The sequence below is a fragment of the Lontra canadensis genome, unplaced genomic scaffold, assembly GCF_010015895.1.
Source record: "Lontra canadensis isolate GAN:19392208 unplaced genomic scaffold, GSC_riverotter_1.0 scaffold7, whole genome shotgun sequence".
In the NCBI taxonomy this organism is placed as follows: domain Eukaryota; kingdom Metazoa; phylum Chordata; class Mammalia; order Carnivora; family Mustelidae; genus Lontra; species Lontra canadensis.
The window spans coordinates 30007946-30025893 of NW_022631001.1; the positions used below are offsets into that span (position 1 = coordinate 30007946).

The 17948-nt window shown below is 39.7% G+C and overlaps 1 protein-coding gene across 9 annotated transcripts in view; it reads left to right on the forward strand.

Annotated features, from left to right (window-relative positions):
* The window catches only part of DNHD1 (dynein heavy chain domain 1), a 76898-nt gene that overhangs the window by 12745 nt on the left and 46205 nt on the right, over window positions 1-17948 (forward strand). For 5 of the 9 annotated variants that reach the window (XM_032853332.1, XM_032853333.1, XM_032853331.1 and 2 more), the window contains 5 exons: window positions 9282-9536; window positions 9644-9781; window positions 9915-9966; window positions 15403-15668; window positions 15758-16001. In XM_032853332.1, coding sequence (XP_032709223.1) covers window positions 9282-9536; window positions 9644-9781; window positions 9915-9966; window positions 15403-15668; window positions 15758-16001 — 955 coding nt within the window. Of the gene's footprint in view, window positions 1-7932; window positions 8131-8552; window positions 8562-9281; window positions 9537-9643; window positions 9782-9914; window positions 9967-15402; window positions 15669-15757; window positions 16002-17948 lie in introns of those variants that run through there. The other 4 variants (XM_032853340.1, XM_032853339.1, XM_032853336.1 and 1 more) reach the window with 3 other exon arrangements.

A 17948-nucleotide genomic window follows, 5' to 3' on the forward strand; every position in this document is an offset into this window, starting at 1 on the left:
GCAGAAGGTGGGGGTGTGTTCTTCCACAGCCTTCCTCTACCTCCTAGTTTCTAAATCCCACCTTTGTTTTAATGTTACAAAACTCATTATAATTTTTTAATAGTTAGCAGCTTATTTTGTTAATTAAGGTATAATTTACATGCAGTAAGCAAATTTGAGGTGTGCAGTTTGTTGAAATATTTGCATATATATACATCCATGTAACCGCCATCACTCAGATCAAGATATAGAACATTTCCAATATCTCAGCAAGCTCCCTGGTACCTCTACTGTCAGTTCCCCACAAAGGTAACCACTACTCTGATCGCTGTCACTATAGATTCATTTAGTCTGATTTTGAATTTCATATAAATGGAATCAGCATGTCTGGCTTTTTTTTTTTTTCCCACTCAACATAATCTTAGTGAGATTTATACATAATCTAAGTAGCGGTGGTTCACTTTCTTGTGTGTTATGGAGTATTTCCCTCTATGGATGTACCACAATTTATTTATTCTCCTATTGATGGACATTTGAGTTTGTTACAGTTTTTACTATGATGATTAATGCTGATTCTTGTACATATCTTTTGGTGGACATAATCACTCATTTGTTTGGAGTATGTGTTCCAGGAGTGAAATTGCTAGAATAGGGTATATGTATGTTTTGCAGTACGAAACAGTTTTCCAGAGTGGTTGTGCCAGGTTTATATTATCCCAGCAATGTAGGAGATTTCCAGTTGCCCTATGTTCTCACTAACACTTGGTATTGTCAGAGTTTTTAATTTTAGCCAAACTGGTATACAGTGGTATCTCAATATCATTTTAATTTATGTTTCTATGATCACCAAGGTTGTTGAGCATCTTTTCGTATGTTTATTGGCTGTTTTGGTAACTTCTTCCGTGAAATGTCTTAATAACTCTTGCTCAATTTTAACTGGGTTGTTTGTTTTTTTTCCTATTAATACGTAGCAGTTCTTTATACATTCTAGATATGAGTCCTATATCAAATATATGTGTTATAGATATTTTCTCCTAGTCTGTGGCTTACCCTTTTACTATTTTAATGGTGTCTTTTGATTAACAGCTCTTAATTTTCTTGAAGTTCATTTTATCAATCTTCTTTGGTTGGTGCCTTTTGAGTCCTAGTTTAAGAAACCTTTGCCTACCCCAAAGTCATGTAGATATTTTCTGGTGTTCTAGAACTTTTATTACCTTTTCTTTCATATTCAGGTCTATGGTACATTTCAAATTAATTTTTATGTATGGTGTATTTTTCCTATTTATTGAAGAAACTATCCTTTCCCCCACTTAATTGCATGGTGTCTTTTTCTTAAATCAGATGACTGTATATGTGTGAGCCTGTTTCTGGACTCTTTTCTGTCCCATTAATCTGTTTATCTGTCTTTAAAAAATTTTTTTACTTAAATTCAATGTAGTTAACATATACTGTATTATTAGTTTCAGGGGTAGAAATTAGCTATTCATCAGTTGCATGTAATACCCAGTGTTAATTACATTATGTGCCCTCCTTAATGCCCATCACCCGGTTGCCCCACCCCTCTACCCATCTCCCCTCCAGCAATCCTCAGCTTGTTTCCTAGAGTTAAGAGTCTCTTATGGTTTGCCTCCCTCCCTGTCCTTTTTTTTTTTTTTTTAGATTTTTATTTATTTATTTTACACAGAGAGAGACACACACAGCAAGAGAGGGAATACAAGCAAGGGGAGGGTGGAGAGGGAGAAGCAGGCTTCCTATCGAGCAGGGAGCCTGATGCCGCCCAGGACCCTGGGATCATGACCCGACCTGAGCAGCAGATGCTTAACAACCTAGCCACCTAGGCACTTCCTCCCTCTCTGTTTTCATCTTATTTTATTTTTCCTTCCCTTCCCTAGGTTTATCTATTTTGTTTCTTAAATTCCACATATAAGTGAAGTCAAATGGTATTTGTCTTTCTCTGACTGACTTATTTTGCATAGCATAATACATTCTAGTTCCATCCATATTGTTGCAAATATATTTTTGTCAGTGTTAAACAATCTTAATTATTGCAGCTTTATGGTATGTCTTGGTATATGGTACTATAAGCCCTATAACTTTTTATTATATAAATTTTTATTATACATTTATTATACAACCTATGCTAGGTTCTTTGCATTTCCATATAAGATTTAGAGTCAGCTTATTAATTTCCACAAAATAATTTTACTGGGATTTTTTTTATTGGTTTGTTTTAAATTTGTAGATCAATTTGAAGGAGATTGCTATCTTAATAATATTTCACTTTCTTCTTTTTCTTTTTAATTTTTTATTTCTTTTCAGCATAACAAGTATTCATTGTTTTTGCACCGCACCCAGTGCTCCATGCAATCCGTGCCCTCTCTAATACCCACCACCTGGTTCCCCCAATCTCCCACCCCCCCACCCCTTCAAAACCCTCAGATTGTTTTTCAGAGTCCATAGTCTCTCGTGGTTCACCTCCCCTTCCAATTTCCCTCAACTCCCTTCTCCTTTCCATCTCCCCTTGTCCTCCATGCTATTTGTTATGCTCCACAAATAAGTGAAACCATATGATAATTGACTCTCTCTGCTTGACTTATTTCACTCAGCATAATCTCTTCCAGTCCCGTCCATGTTGCTACAAAAGTTGGGTATTCATCCTTTCTGATGGAGGCATAATACTCCATAGTGTATATGGCCCACATCTTCCTTATCCATTCGTCCATTGAAGGGCATCTTGGTTCTTTCCACAGTTTGGCGACCGTGGCCATTGCTGCTATAAACATTGGGGTACAGATGGCCCTTCTTTTCACTACATCTGTATCTTTGGGGTAAATACCCAGTGGTGCAATGGCAGAGTCATAGGGAAGCTCTATTTTTAATTTCTTGAGGAATCTCTGCACTGTTTTCCAAAGTGGCTGCACCAACTTGCATTCCCACCAACAGTGTAAGCAGGTTCCCCTTTCTCCACATCCTCTCCAACACATGTTGTTTCCTGTCTTGCTAATTTTGGCCATTCTAACTGGTGTAAGGTGGTATCTCAATGTGGTTTTAATTTGAATCTCCCTGATGGCTAGTGATGATGAACATTTTTTCATGTGTCTGATAGCCATTTGTATGTCTTCATTGGAGAAGTGTCTGTTCATATCTTCTTCCCATTTTTTGACATGTTTATCTGTTTTGTGTGTGTTGAGTTTGAGGAGTTCTTTATAGATCCTGGATATCAATCTTTTGTCTGTACTGTCATTTGCAAATATCTTCTCCCATTCCGTGGGTTGCCTCTTTATTTTGTTGACTGTTTCCTTTGCTGTGCAGAAGCTTTTGATCTTGATGAAGTCCCAAAAGTTCATTTTCGCTTTTGTTTCCTTTGCCTTTGGAGACATATCTTGAAAGAAGTTGCTGTGGCTGATATCGAAGAGATTACTGCCTATGTTCTCCTCTAGGATTCTGATGGATTCCTGTCTCACATTGAGGTCTTTAATCCATTTTGAGTTTATCTTTATGTACGGTGTAAGAGAATGGTCGAGTTTCATTCTTCTACATATAGCTGTCCAGTTTTCCTAGCGCCATTTATTGAAGAGACTGTCTTTTTTCCACTGTATCTTTTTCCCTGTTTTGTCGAAGATTATTTGACCGTAGAGTTGAGGGTCCATATCTGGGCTCTCTACTCTATTCCACTGGTCTATGTGTCTGTTTTTATGCCAGCACCATGCTGTCTTGGTGATCACAGCTTTGTAGTAAAGCTTGAAATCAGGTAACGTGATGCCCCCAGTTATATTTTTGTTTTTCAACATTTCCTTAGTGATTTGGGGTCTCTTCTGATTCCATCCAAATTTTAGGATTATTTGCTCCAGCTCTTTGAAAAATACTGGTGGTATTTTGATCAGAATGGCATTAAAAGTATAGATTGCTCTAGGCAGTATAGACATTTTAACAATGTTTATTCTTCCGATCCAAGAGCATGGGATAGTCTTCCATCTTTTTGTGTCTTCTTCAATTTCTTTCAGGAGTGTTCTGTAGTTCCTCGAGTACAGTTCCTTTACCTCTTTGGTTAGGTTGATTCCCAGGTATCTTATGGTTCTTGGTGCTATAGTAAATGGAATTGATTCTCTCATTACCCTTTCTATATTTTCATTGTTAGTGTATAAGAAAGCCACTGATTTCTGTACATTGACTTTGTATCCTGCCACGTTGCTGAATTGCTGTATGAGTTCTAGTAATTTGGGGGTGGAGTCTTTTGGGTTTTCCATATAAAGAATCATGTCATCTGCGAAGAGAGAGAGTTTGACTTCTTCATTGCCAATTTGGATACCTTTTATTTCTCTTTGTTGTCTGATTGCTGTTGCTAGGACTTCTAATACTATGTTGAATAAGAGTGGTGAGAGTGGGCATCCTTGTCGTGTTCCTGATCTCAACAGGAAGGCTGCAAGCTTTTTCCCATGGAGGATGATATTTGCTGTGGGTCTTTCATAGATAGATTTTTTGAAGTTCAGGAATAATATTTCACTTTCTTATTCATAAACATGGATCTCTTCATTTATTTTTATTTCTTTAATTTCTCCTACTAAGGTTTTATAGGTTTCCTATAGAGGTCTTGAATATATTTCATTAGATTTATTACTAGATATTTGAAATTTTTGTTGCTATCATAAATGGTATTTTTAAATGTTATTGTTTTCTAATAGTTGCTATACCCTATACAAAAATTAGTTCATGATCGATGGAAGATGTAAAAGAAGATGGATAAAAGATGTGAAAAGAAAATCCAAAAAGCTTCCAGAAGACAATGTAACATTTTTATTATCTTGGGATTTCTTAAACAAAATTAAAAAAAATGTAAACCATTAAAAAATCAAGACATTTATTTATATTACAATCAACTTTTTAAAAAGCACCACAGAGTGAAAAGACAAGCAAAGGCAATATGTAGAGCCACTTTCTGTGCTGTTGTGTGGGCTCGAATGGAACTTGTCCCTGCCGGCAGTCAACCCAGAAGTGGGGGGTAATGTAGGGGAAGGGGAGGATGGTCATCATCCCACCAGTAACTGAACTGTTACAGAACCAAGCTTGTCTCTGTGCTCAATAAAAGCATGCTGCTCCCCATTAAATTGTAGCATTACTGAATAACTAAAATAGATTTGAAACATTAAATAAATAATGATATAAAATATGAGAGTTTGGTAGGTAACCTTTATCAATTTTTAAGGATTTCCCATCAATTCTTAATTTGCTTGAGAGGTTTTATCATGAATGAAAGTTGAAATTTGTCCAGTGATTTTTTTTCTGCTTCAATTTAAATGATTACGGGAATTTTTCTTTTACTCTAATATGGTGAACTGTCGGTGTTAGACCACTTTTGTATTGCTGGGATAAACCCATTTTGTTTCTTTCTTGTATGACTTTTTATTTTGATATAAGTTCAGATTTATTAGGAGAGTTGCAAGGTTAGTATAATAAACTCTCATCTACCTTTTACTAAGTAGTTTGTTTTTCTCACTTATCATTCGTGCTTATTCTTTCTCTATGTATGTGTACATTATTTTCCTGAACCATTTGAGAGTTTTAAGTTGCAGATGTTAAGTTCCTTTACCCTTAAATATGCCAGTGTGTTTCTCCTAAGAACAGGGACATTTTCTTCCATAACTCTAGTATAATTATCAAAAATTAGAAAATTTCATTTTGATACAATTCTGCTATCTAACTCACAGTCCTAATTTAAAATTTGCAAGTTACTCTAAGAATGTCCTTTATTTTTATGTTTTTTTCTTGTTTCAGGATCCAGCCCAGAATCCTGCATTGCATTTAGTGGTCACTTCTTATTCTCTTTCCTATATCACAGTTCCCCTGCCTTCTTTCGGTTCCTTGTCTCATCATGGGACAGCTCTACAGTAGGGTCTTCATTTCAAGGCTGCCTCTCTCACCACATGAGACCAAGAACAGCCTTAGCTGTGCTCTTGGCAATTTCGCCTTTCCTGTTTTGCTTCCTGCTCTCCCTTTGAAGCTTGCTTCCTGAAGACCATTCCGTCAATAAATCACATTTTCCCACATTTGTGGGGAACCCAGTCTAAGAAAATTATATTAGGCCAAGTTCATTCATTGTTTTATGCAAATATTCTACAGCTACAATAACTTAAAAAAATTTTTTTATCTTTTTTTTAAAATTTGAATTCAATTAACATATAATGTATTATTTGTTTCAGGGGTACAGGTCTATGATTCATTAGTATTACACAATTCACAGCACTCACCATAGCACATACCCTCCCCAGTGTCCATCACCCAGCCCCCCATCCCTCCCACACCCCTCCACTCCAGCAACCCTCACTTTGTTTCCTGAGATTAAGAGTCTGTTATGGTTTGTTTCCCTCTCTGGTTTTGTCTGGTTTTATTTTTTTCCTCTCTTCCCCTTTGATAACTTTTCTCATCCACTTTATCTTTCAGTTTCTGAGAGATATATGTTTAAAAGCCCCTCTTTTGACTATAGATTTATTAATTCTCCTTGATGTTCTTTCATTTTGCAATATGTATTTAAAAATTGTGTGTGCGTACAGGTTCATAACAGTGTTTCTTGGTGACTTTATTGCTGTGAAAAGGTCTTCATTCTTGTTACTACTTTTCCACTAGAGTTCTACTTTGTTTGATGTTAACAGCATCAAGCATTTGCTCCATCTCTTTTCCTGTTTGTTGTCAACTTTCCTTTGTTATTTTGTTTCCTGAAAAACATTAAGTCTGAGAGTCTATGTCTTGCAATAGGTTTATCTCATTTATTATGATTACTGATAGGTTTGGATTTGTTTTTCCCATCTCACATTGGTGTTATTTACTTCTTATGATTTCTGGTTGATTCTTCCTTGGGTTCCTTGTCTTTTGTTGGATTGTTTACATTTTGGTTGCCATTGTTGTCCTCTAATGGTTTGGATGGTAGACATTTTTATTGCTCTCATGGTTGCCCAGGAAACCCTCAGTGCCTATTCATCCTTCTTAGTTTTAGAATCTTGACTTTATTTCTTTTCATAGACTTGCAGCTGGAGGAAGCCATGTAATTCAGTTCTGGGCAATGAAACATAAGTGAAAGTCACTGTGAACAGTTTTTTATAAGAGGCAGATCCAACTGGAATATCTTTTGGGCGTTTACTCTTATCTTATTGCCTGATCATTGGATGAAATTCTGGAGATAGAGAAGCTATTGCACCATGAAAGGGTGAAAGTCATATTAAAGATGGAGGAGGACCATAAAAAGAGCTTTCTTCTGATTGATACTGTTGGGCCAATATGCCATCCAGGGATTTCTTATTTAATTAGTAAATAAACCTTTTACTTGCTTGAACCACACTTTTTTTAGTTTTCTCTCACTCGAAGCTGAGCGCATATGTAAGACATTTATACACCTGCTCAACAGGTATAGCTGTTTCACTTACATTTTTATAACAATGTCTCTTTCATCTCTTTTTCTAAGAGCCCTTAATTGCAAACCCACGCTATCACCAGCATCCCTGAGCTCTTTCCCTACTCTGTGTGTGTGTTTTGCATAGCCCTTATCACCTTTTTACACATAATATAAATTACTTATATGTTTATTGTATTTCTCCCTCTCCTTCAAAAGGGTAGGGATTATTATTTGTTTCCATCACCGCTATACCTTGTGCTCATTATAGGTTATGCAGCAGAGTAGCAGGTGCTCAATGAGTGCTGAGTGAATGAATGTTAAGTGTGGATTTGTATCCACGTCTTTCTCCCAAGCACAGTAAGAACCTCAGTGCTCTTCAGGTTTCCTTTCTCACCTCTCTTCCTCTCCTCACCCTCCACTCTTCCTGGTATGCTTATGTTGAGATTTCCTGGAATTTAATTCTGGATTGTGGTGAGCATTCTTGTTTTACAGCCTTCTCATTAAGACTTAACAATATGTTTTACAAATGTCTTTGCTCATCAAAGCTTCTTATAGCTCTTGTACTCATTTTCCTCTCTCAGAAATATACTGTTGTTTATGTTTTTCAGAGAGAATCTGTGGATGGTACATTTCTGGACTCTTTGTATATCTAAAAATGTCTTTACTCCTTCCCAAACTTTCAGTGATACTGTGGCTAGTTACAGAATTCCAGGCTTAAAAATATTGCCTCAGAACTTTGAAGTTATTGAAGATCTTGCCCCTTAGTGGTAAGGTTTTAAAAACAAATACTGATTATGATCTGGTGTAGTAATTATTGTTGTTGTTGTTTGTGTGGTTTTATCCTAATTGGCACTCAATAGGCCCTTTCAGTGTCAGTGATACATTTTTTTTTTTATAAACAGTTACTTTGAAAGTAGCTGTGCCAGGCACTGTGTTAAACAAAGAGACATGAAATAAGATGTGACTGAGGCCTCTTCCTGGAAGAATTTACAGTGAAGCGGATGAATCACCTGAGGAACTAGATAGTGATGACACACTGGACTAAGGGCTGTGCAGTGGGAAGCACTCAGTATGGAGGGTATTTCTAGAGCCTGGAAGAGAACATCTCACCGAGTCAGAGGGCGTGTTTGTGCATGATGTGTAGCTTAGTCAAGTGCCTTATGTCTGGGTCTCCGAAGACTGGGATCTGAACTCAAGGGTGAGTAGAATACAATCCACACACACCAGTTAGTTCTAATCACAGGCTCTACCAAACATCAAAAAGGACAGGAGAGCATCAGGGACAGTAGGTCCAACTGGCCAGGCATATCTTGCTGGTGTCTCCCCTCTGTCCAAAGAGGTGGCAACTGTCAGCAGCCAGTGTAGGCCAAGGAAACTCCCAGATGTGAGAAGGACCCACAAAGAGGCTCTTCGACTTTTATCGCACATTCCCCATCTCCAGGGGAAAGTCTCAGTAGCCTTCTACTACTTGGTGGACAGCTTCCACTGTCATATAAGGAGAATTATGCTACTCAACAGGCCATACCTCCCAGGCCTAGTGATTGAAATCCATGTCCTGGAATTATTGCTGAGCCTTACTTATCCAGTCTTTCTCTTTCTCTGTGTAATCTGTGTGCTGTGAAACTCTCTGTTTACACATGCACAAATTTTCTATTTGAGGTCTACCCTGGGGGCTTTTAGTAGACCTGCCTGGTCTATCAAATCAGCAATGTGACCTATTAATATATGTTCTGCATTTTGCATCTTTTCTGGTCACTGAAAGATTTCAGGGGCTAACCTCTACTAAGAAGCAGCCTCCCTGTGTATATGTAGATGCTCAGTTTCAGACTCTGAGACCTGAGAGTTTTGCAGAGGCCAGTGTGTGGCCAGTTTGTCTTCCCTCCTCCTTCAGTTAGTTGTCTGCTCTCTGTGCTGACAGGTTCACGAGGATACGTATCACATGCAACAAGGCCTACAGGAGCGAGTGAAAAACTGCAAGAGGATCAGGACGGACCAACGCTCCGTCTACCTTCAGAGGGTACAGTGTCAACAGCTGGAGCAGAAGCTGAAGCAGGCAGAGGCCTGGTTGCTGCGGCTGGGACAGTTGGCCCGCCTCATACACTACATGATTTGCCAGAGCCTTGTGTCTATCGTAGAGGAGGAGATAACCTCCTTTGTGGCCAACATCCTACAAGTGAGGTGGTGGGTGGCGTGTGTGGAGGTGGGCAGGCAGTCAAGGCCAGATGGCAGGCAGCAGGCACTGACATGTAGCCCCTGACCTCTCCTGACCCTTCTCTACAGTCCCCAAGGAAGAAACCCTTTCTCTCAGCCCAGCTGGTCTTTGACAGTTGTGGCCAGCTATCTCCTGAGCCGTGTGTTGAAACTATGATCCAGATTCTAAATGTGGGCTTGGAGTCTGTCAAGGCCTCTGTTCTGAAGGTATTCTGGATTGGGCAGGGGGCTGGCTGTAGGAATCCCCAATTCCTATTCTCTGTGTAATTAGAAGCTCTCAGCCTGGTCTGAACACTCACTGGTTTCCATTTCTGCCCTCTCTACATGCCTTGGCATGAAGGTAATGCAGTCTACAGACCTGAAGACCCCCTGCCACTCCTTGTATTCTGAAGGTATTTAAATAAGGAGGCTTAGGCAGGGGTTAGCAAGGGTGAAAGGAGGGAGAGGGGCACATGCACAGTGTCAAGGGCATGACCATAAAATCAGGCCTTGGGTGTGGATGGAGCAGCTGTAACCTGGGTAGTGCACACAGGTGTTGGGGGTGGGGGTTAGAGGGTAGGGGTGTGTCTTTGCTCACTCATAGATGTGCTTGTGTGTTTGTGTGTGCAGGCAGTTGAGTGGAATGAGAGGTGTATGAAAGAATGTGAGTGAATATATTGTCCTTCCTCTGGTTCATCTAATTTAGTGATGGCATTTTGTTTCCTGTTAAATTTGATTGCTAAGTTACTTTGTACTTGCTTGAACAACTCTGCTTGTTTAATATTAGCTTTATTTCATACAGCTCTTTTTCATTTCATATAGGATAATCTGTTAACATTATTGAGTCATTATGGTTACCAGTTATTACTGGTTATCAGTCCTCACATTTGTTAACCACCAGGGAGGAAATACATCTTCACACTGCCTTTATTTGGGATAGTAACCCAGTTACCAATAAAATCATTATGTGCATTCAGTCACATCTGACATGTAGGTGCTTCCCCCTCTCTCCTTGATTCAACTAATGTGTTTTCATTAAGATGATTTAAAGACATGAAGTTAAATTGAAGAAATAGGTGACAAGGTTCATTGAAAGGAGCCCATGTCTTTTACAGATGACACCAATCAGGGCACATTATTTTCTTAAGTGAATCTAGGTTAATTGGTAGAGACTACTGATAATTTGTTTTACATGGTCCAGTGGAACCAAACATGTTAGTTTACTAACCTATAACATGGGAATAACAAAAATACCTAACTCACAGTATTAAAAGAGGTAATATGTCTAGTATAGTGCTTAGCACATAGTGATACATATTACAGATAGTAACTTCTTACTGTTAATAATATTAATGACATATATAAACAAGATATTTCACCCTATTCTCTCATTTTATACTAATTCATATTTTGGTACACTAATTTCCTTTGAAAGGTAAAACAAATACAAACCTTAAAACTTTTATTCTAAGTTCTAATGAAAGTGAAAATGTTTACTTGTAGTGTTTTGTGTTACCCCTTCTACTTTTTTTTTCCCTTGGTGGGCAGCAAAGCAAAGTTTATTGGGTGATAGTACAAAGCTCAGGGAGGAGACCTGAGAGGGTTGCTCACCACTTCTACTTTTAAAAGAGCACGATGGAGTGATGTATTTAGGGGTGAAATGTCCTCATGCTTGTTATCTTTCAAAAGTTTTAGGGGAAAAAGAGGAGGAAAAACAAACAAAGCAATGTGACAAAATGTTAGTAATTATTGAATCAAAGTGGATGGGTAAAGCGATTTGTAGTACCTTTAAACTTTTCTACATATTTGAGATTTTTCAGAATCAAAATTAGAAGGAAAAAAAAAAGGTCAGCATGGAAAATCAAAGTAATACCATTCAAAGTTCTGATTTGGGGTTTTTCTTAAGTTCTCTATGAAAATTGGAGTAGTATTTAATAAAAGTTAATACCTGGCAGTTAAAACACGACTAAGTAGTCTTTAAGAAATGTACATCTATCTCAGAAATCTTTTACTTCAATGAGGCAAAATTTGCATGGCATTTTAGCCAAATTACAAAATGATTTCAGTGCCTCTGTGTATTTTTAAAAGTATGAAAAGTCAGCCCCTTATGATTGATAGAAACTTACACACTGACTAGATTCTGGTCCCTAGAAAAGGACCCGGTCTATTACTGATAAAACAGGTGCAGCATATCCTGCAGTCTTAAGCTCCATTCTGCAACATTTTCCAGAGAACAGTCTTAATTCTGAAACATTTTGCAACCAAAAAAGAGATGATCAGTATTGTTATCTGATGTCCTTACCATCTTATCAGGAATTTTCTGCACTTTAAAACAAGGAAATTATAATTGGATAATGATTTTTCTCATCTGGCAGGTGTCAAGTTCAGGAACTTAAAGTTTTTACATTAACTTTACCAAGATCAGTGCATCTTTTTGATATTTATCATAAACACTTTGATATATGTTTTGGTTGGGATGGTGTTGAAGTTAGCTGAGAGATATAATGCAAAGAATGAAACGGTCACTACTGGTTGTTGTTTGTTTGTTTGTTTGTTTGTTTTGGGTTTTTTTTTTTTTTTTTTTTTTTTTGGCCAGGGACCTGCATGTGGCAGGGGGTGTGTCTTAGAGCGTGAGGTATGAACAGTGTGACCAGCAAGAGGGAGAATAGAGGTAAGCAGTGTAGCGGTGAGTGGATTCATCATTGAAAGAGAAGAGAGACTTTTTTCCTTGCCACCCTATAAATAAGAAATTTTGAAAAGATGAAAAGTTTTATAAATATGTTTGACAAGCAGCTTTGCTGCTCTGTGTAACATGTCTTGAGTGACTCATTCAAAGAAACCTACAGTAAACGTCCCTATTATTTGGTTTTTCGCAGTTGGATTGATATTTAAAAATGCAGCTCCATGTTAACTTTTATGTTTCTTTGGTTTAGTTGCTACCAAACTTCTTGTCATAAACAAGCTTTATTTTGTTCTTACGTTGGCTCTGAAGTAAGTTATTAGTGATTTCCGTTTTGTTTTGTTGGGATATTGCAGTCACCAAGCTGGGCGTTAAAAACATACTAGCTTTTCTTTCCTTTGCTTAGACTCACACATGAATCAACTGTATCGCACCATATTGCTTGAGTAATCTGGTGGGTCTTGGCACCTTGAATCACAGTTCTTCAATCTCATCTTGTGTTTTGGAGCTCACAAAACAGCAAGTGACCAAATTCGAAGACAGAAAGTCTGTAGCAACACCACGCCTCACAGAAATGGAAACTAGAATGTCAGGAAGAGAGCCCCCTCTCTCAAATTGCTCCTTGTCCTTTTTTCTCTACTTCGCTCTGTGCTTCTTCCCAGGTTCTCTGACTCTTCCCTAAAACTAGCTGTCTCTGCCTCCTTTGAACTTTCTGCTCCCTTATACCTTGCTTCCAAATGACTTGGGCTTTCTATGGTACCAACCCCATCCTTAACTCTATATGGTCTTTTAGTTCAGTTTTCCTGTATGTGTGACTGAGTTATTTCAAATTTTCAAGACCAGGAATATGGTTGATTCAGCCTATTCCATAGAGGGAACCACATATCCATAAGCTCTGGCAAGGGAATTGGGTCATGGTACAAATTAATTAGTTTTAGCAGATCCTCTTAGAAGGGTGTATATGGTGGAGGCTCCAATCTTCAGCTATGATTGTATTGGCCATAAACATTCGTTATGTAGGCCTAAATGTGCATGTTGCTTTGGGATAATATATTTCTAACTCAAAACTAGGTAAGCAAAAAGGGGAATTTATTGACCCCCATAACTAAGAAATACCTGGATGCAGCTGAATTCAGGCTCATCTGGACTCAAGGCCCCGGGCACTGTCATCAAGGCTTTATTTCTATTTCTTAGTCTTTTGACTTTGCTTGTGTGTTTGAATTCTGAGTCACTGAGAATGCTTTCAGTGGAAATAACAGAAGACCTAAGAGTAGCCTAACAATGAAAACAATTATCTCACACAGCAAGAAGTCTCTCCAGGTAGGCATTCCCAAGATTGGTTCAGTGGCTCAAAGATGTCCCCAAGTATCAGGCTTCCTATAGCCTTCCCCTACTACTTTCTGAGTTCAGTTATAAGTAAGGGCAGATTCTCTTAGAAGGGTGTGTGTGGTAGGGGAGGCTAAATCAGAAATGTTGTTTTCATCCCAAGGCTTATTGCCTCATAGTTGCAAGACAAGCTCCAGCTCCAAGCAGCCCATTCTTAGGCAAGATCGGGGAAAAGGGGAGGAGCATTGGAGGGAAACCTCTTCGTGCCTGACTCTCACATTTTATCAGGAAAGGAAATCTTCCAGAAACTCCCCAGGAGACTGACTCTTATATCTCATTGTAAAAATCTAGGTCATATGGCTACCTCGAGCAGCAAGAAGGGCTGGGGAATCAAATGGCAGACATTTCTAATTTCTCACAGAAGATGGGCTCTTCTACCACAGAAGAAGGGAGAAGAGCGTAGCTTACCATTATGCCTTCCAAGATTCCATTCTTCCATTCTCAAAACCTGGCAAGCAAGAAAATGACCAGCATTCTCTATAGCATAATTTCATACTGTATTATTTCCCTTCTAACAATTATATTTAATAAAGCCTTCTTTAATTTTAGTTCTATAAGTAATAATATATTTAAGCTAACCAGCAGTCTTTATGTTGATTGATCTCTCAGTTATTATTATTATTTTTTTTGTCAGAAGCTCATTCTCAGAGTGCCTGGATGGCTCAGTGGATTAAAGCCTCTGCCTTCGGCTCAGGTCATGATCCCAGGGTCCTGGGATCGAGCCCCACATCGGGCTCTCTGCTCAGTGGGGAGCCTGCTTCCCCCTCTCTCTGCCCGCCTCTCTGCCTACTTGAGGTCTTTCTCTGTGTGTCAAATAAATAAATAAAATCTTAAAAAAAAAAAAAAAGAAGCTCATTCTCTATTAGATTCCTTAGGAAGGGCTTGTGGGACCAAAATTTTATTTCCCTTTTTTCCTGGGTGCCTGAAACATTTTTTTTTCTTTTTTTCTTGAAATTCAGTAATTTTAATAGATATGTCTTGTTATTGACCATTCTGAGGCATATTCTGAGGTATGCTCTTTCGAAATGTAGTTTTTGCTTTTGTTTTTTAAAGATTTATTTATTTGAGTCCTATGCATCTAATTTCTGAACATTTCGATGTTTTTCCCCCTTTATACACAAAGTTTTAACACAAATACTGAAATTGGCAATTAACCAGTTTCTAAGAAGTTAAAGGGGAAGCCAGGCCCAAGAATATTCCTTAAGACAGATACTAAGGATGGCCAAGTTCAACCTCTTCCTCTGTTCTACAGAGGCTGGAGTTCTATGCACTATGTTTTCTAGACCTCCTTGCAGAGAGGTGTTGTGCATGATTTAGATGTGCATGGACTTTAATTCAGAACTGAGGTAAGAATGGGAGAGAGGCAGTGCCTATGCCATCCATTTTGCTGGAGGAGATCATAATAGAGGTAGTGTGCTTCAGTAGCTGGCGGTATGGCTCTGACCTTCCAATTTGCCAGGCAGTGCAGAGCTATAGATGCTCAGTCTAGAGTGTTTTTCAGTTCTTCCAACTGTTTGCAAACCACTTAATTTTCTATAATAATTCCCTTATTACTTATACTAACTAAATTCTGTTTTCTGAACCTGAACCCTAAATAAAAATTCCTTCAGTGGGTCTGTGTTTGTGATATAGATGCATGTGTGTGAACTCACTCAGGAGCAAGGATTGTGTGTGTGTGTGTGTGTGTGTGTGTGTGTAAAATGTATACACTCAGGTGGAGAGAGAGGTTCCGTGGGGGCCCTGCAGGGCACTCAATGGACAATTATGGTTTTTGCCCCATTAGAAGAAGATGAAGAGGAAGATTCAAACACAGAATTCGTGATGCCCAAGCTCCAGGGCCAGCCCAGTGATGCTGTGCACATCTTCTGTGGGCCAAATATAGGATTGGTGTGGCCCTGGAAATCTCACACAATTTCTGAAGCTCTAGAGGTCCGTGGGTACCGGCTGCGGGGCCAGTACCTGCCCCCCAGTTACAAGCAGCTGCAAGAGGACCTGGACAATAATCCTCGGATCCAGCAGGCACTGACTATGCAACAGGTCTTGCTGGAGGTGAGAAGAGAGTTTAAGGAGGGAGAAGACGCTCACTAATTCCTGTCATAGCCATCCACCTCTGCTCTAAGCACCTTGTCTGTGCCTAGGGCATGCTGCATGAGGTGAAGGAATTCTGCAGGGAACATCGCTGGATGACAAGCATTCACCAGTTCCTGCAGGATTGGGGGCCCCAGAAGCTGGAGTCCATGAGAGGTTGTCCTGTCAAGAACTATGTGATGCTGGTGAGCTGCCTGAACCTTTGGCAGACCCATGTCTCCAACATACCTAACAAGATGGTTACAAAAGGCAGATTGATGCTGCTGGGCTGCCATCACATACAGTCAGAGATGGGTGAGTGCTGCTCATCCTCTTTCCTTTCTTTCCGCCTTCCTTATCTGATCCACGTGGCTCTCCTTGGACCTGGACTGTCCTCCAAGGATTTTTGGTAATGACCCCTCATTGGACTTGTAGAGCCTCCCAAAGGCCCAGATCCCAGGCCCTTCCCTTTGCAGTTAAAGGTGTGGTCATTACAGAGGATAGCCTCCCCATCTGTTTTGGCTCTGTTCATTCTCCATACTCTTTGGGAGTCAAGTTTCTATCACCTGACACTTTCTATTTTCCTGAGATGGAAGTAGTTCAAACCAAATGTGACTGAGAAAAGTCTTAATTTACTCCTTAGGCTCGTGAGCTCAATTTCTTTGCAGATATTCTCAGTAATCAAGAGTGCCTGTCCCCACATGCAACAGAGTCAAGATTGACACTATAATTTGCATGTATAAAAAGGCATTCTCTTTAACTGTTATGGCCTTACTTGTAGTTATAACTTCTGCAGGTGGTGAAAGAATGTATTTCAATTGAAAGTGAAAGCACTTTTCATATAAAGCAGTGCTTGGGTCTAATTCAGACCATTTTGGGTATTTGATCAATTAAAAATTCATTCTACAGTTCTGGGTTGTTTTTATTCTCAAGTGCCCTCTGCTCCTCTTCCCCTGCAAGGTGGCATCTGGCATTAGAGAGGGCTTCTGGGCTCTGTGCTCTTCTTTGCTGGCTTCTGTCAACCCTCACCGAGGTGTAATACATCCCTGCCTGGTCTCTGGCCTCCTTCTAACATTGCTGTTTCTGGGGCAGCTGTAGCCTGAGCTGGTGTAACTATGTGTGTTCCCTTGGCTAATAGGAGCCCAGAGTGTCTACCTTTGCCGACTTGGCCCTGCATTGGCTCCTGCTGGCTTTGTAGGCCCTTGGGATGTTCGTAAACCCTTCATCTAGCCTTCCTCTTAGGCTGGCTAGCCCTATAGTTTCTGCTTCAGTGTCCCTCAGCCCTCTACATAGGAACCCATCCAGGCCCACTGGTTATTAACTCTCCATTATCTTCTGTATCCCCTGCCATTTGGGAGTTGTGGGGGACTTGGGAGCATTGTGTTTGGCCCTCCTTTTGCCACAATGCATCACACTGTGATTTCTACCCTGATGTGACTATCTCGTGTTAGCACAGGGGCACTCTGCAGTGGCATCTTCCCAAAATTTCACACGGAAAGTGGAACACGGGCCCACTCTATCATCTGTTTCCTCTTCAACCCATTTGGGTTTCCTTCTTGTCTCAGTTTTCCTCTTGTCCCCCTACTAGGTCAAGGCCCAGCTGTTGGTCTCCCTGGGTCTCTGAGAAATCCTCATTTTGTTCCTCTGTTTTTTCGCTCCCTTCCAATGAGAAGGGTGTATCATGCTATTGTTTACCAGCTAAAGTGTCTCTGCCTAGAAGCTGGCCTTCGAAAGGCTCACAGTGGGGTAGATTGGGAAGCCATTGATTGTTCTTCTAGGAAACAGAAGGTGGTTCTGTTTTCTTACCTAGCTCCCAATAACCAATAGTTTCTGCTTCCTGCAAAGAGTAGATACTGTCAGACTCGTGGCCTCCAGGCCTGCTTTCTTTATGGAAGTGGGTGGCCTGAGAGATCTTGCTTGAAAATGCTTGCCTGCCTTGCCCTCCTTGTCTTTGCTCTTCAACGGATAAAAACATGTGTAATTATGCATCTTTTGGGCCACAAAAATTCCCCACTCTTCCCTCTCTCCATACCACCTAAATGTACAAGGGTTTCGGGCTCCATGGCAGGAACAGGAAGGGCCTATGGCTGACCTATTTTGTTTCTGACCCTATTTTGGGTAGGCTTTGCTCCACTGTTGTTCAGGAAGTCTCTGTTCTTTCTAGTTTGTTAGATTCTTGGTCCTTAGTCCAAATCAACTGGTCTCTTCAAGAAGAACAGATAGAGAAAAACACGGCGTTCAGAATCCTGGGTTTTCTTTTCA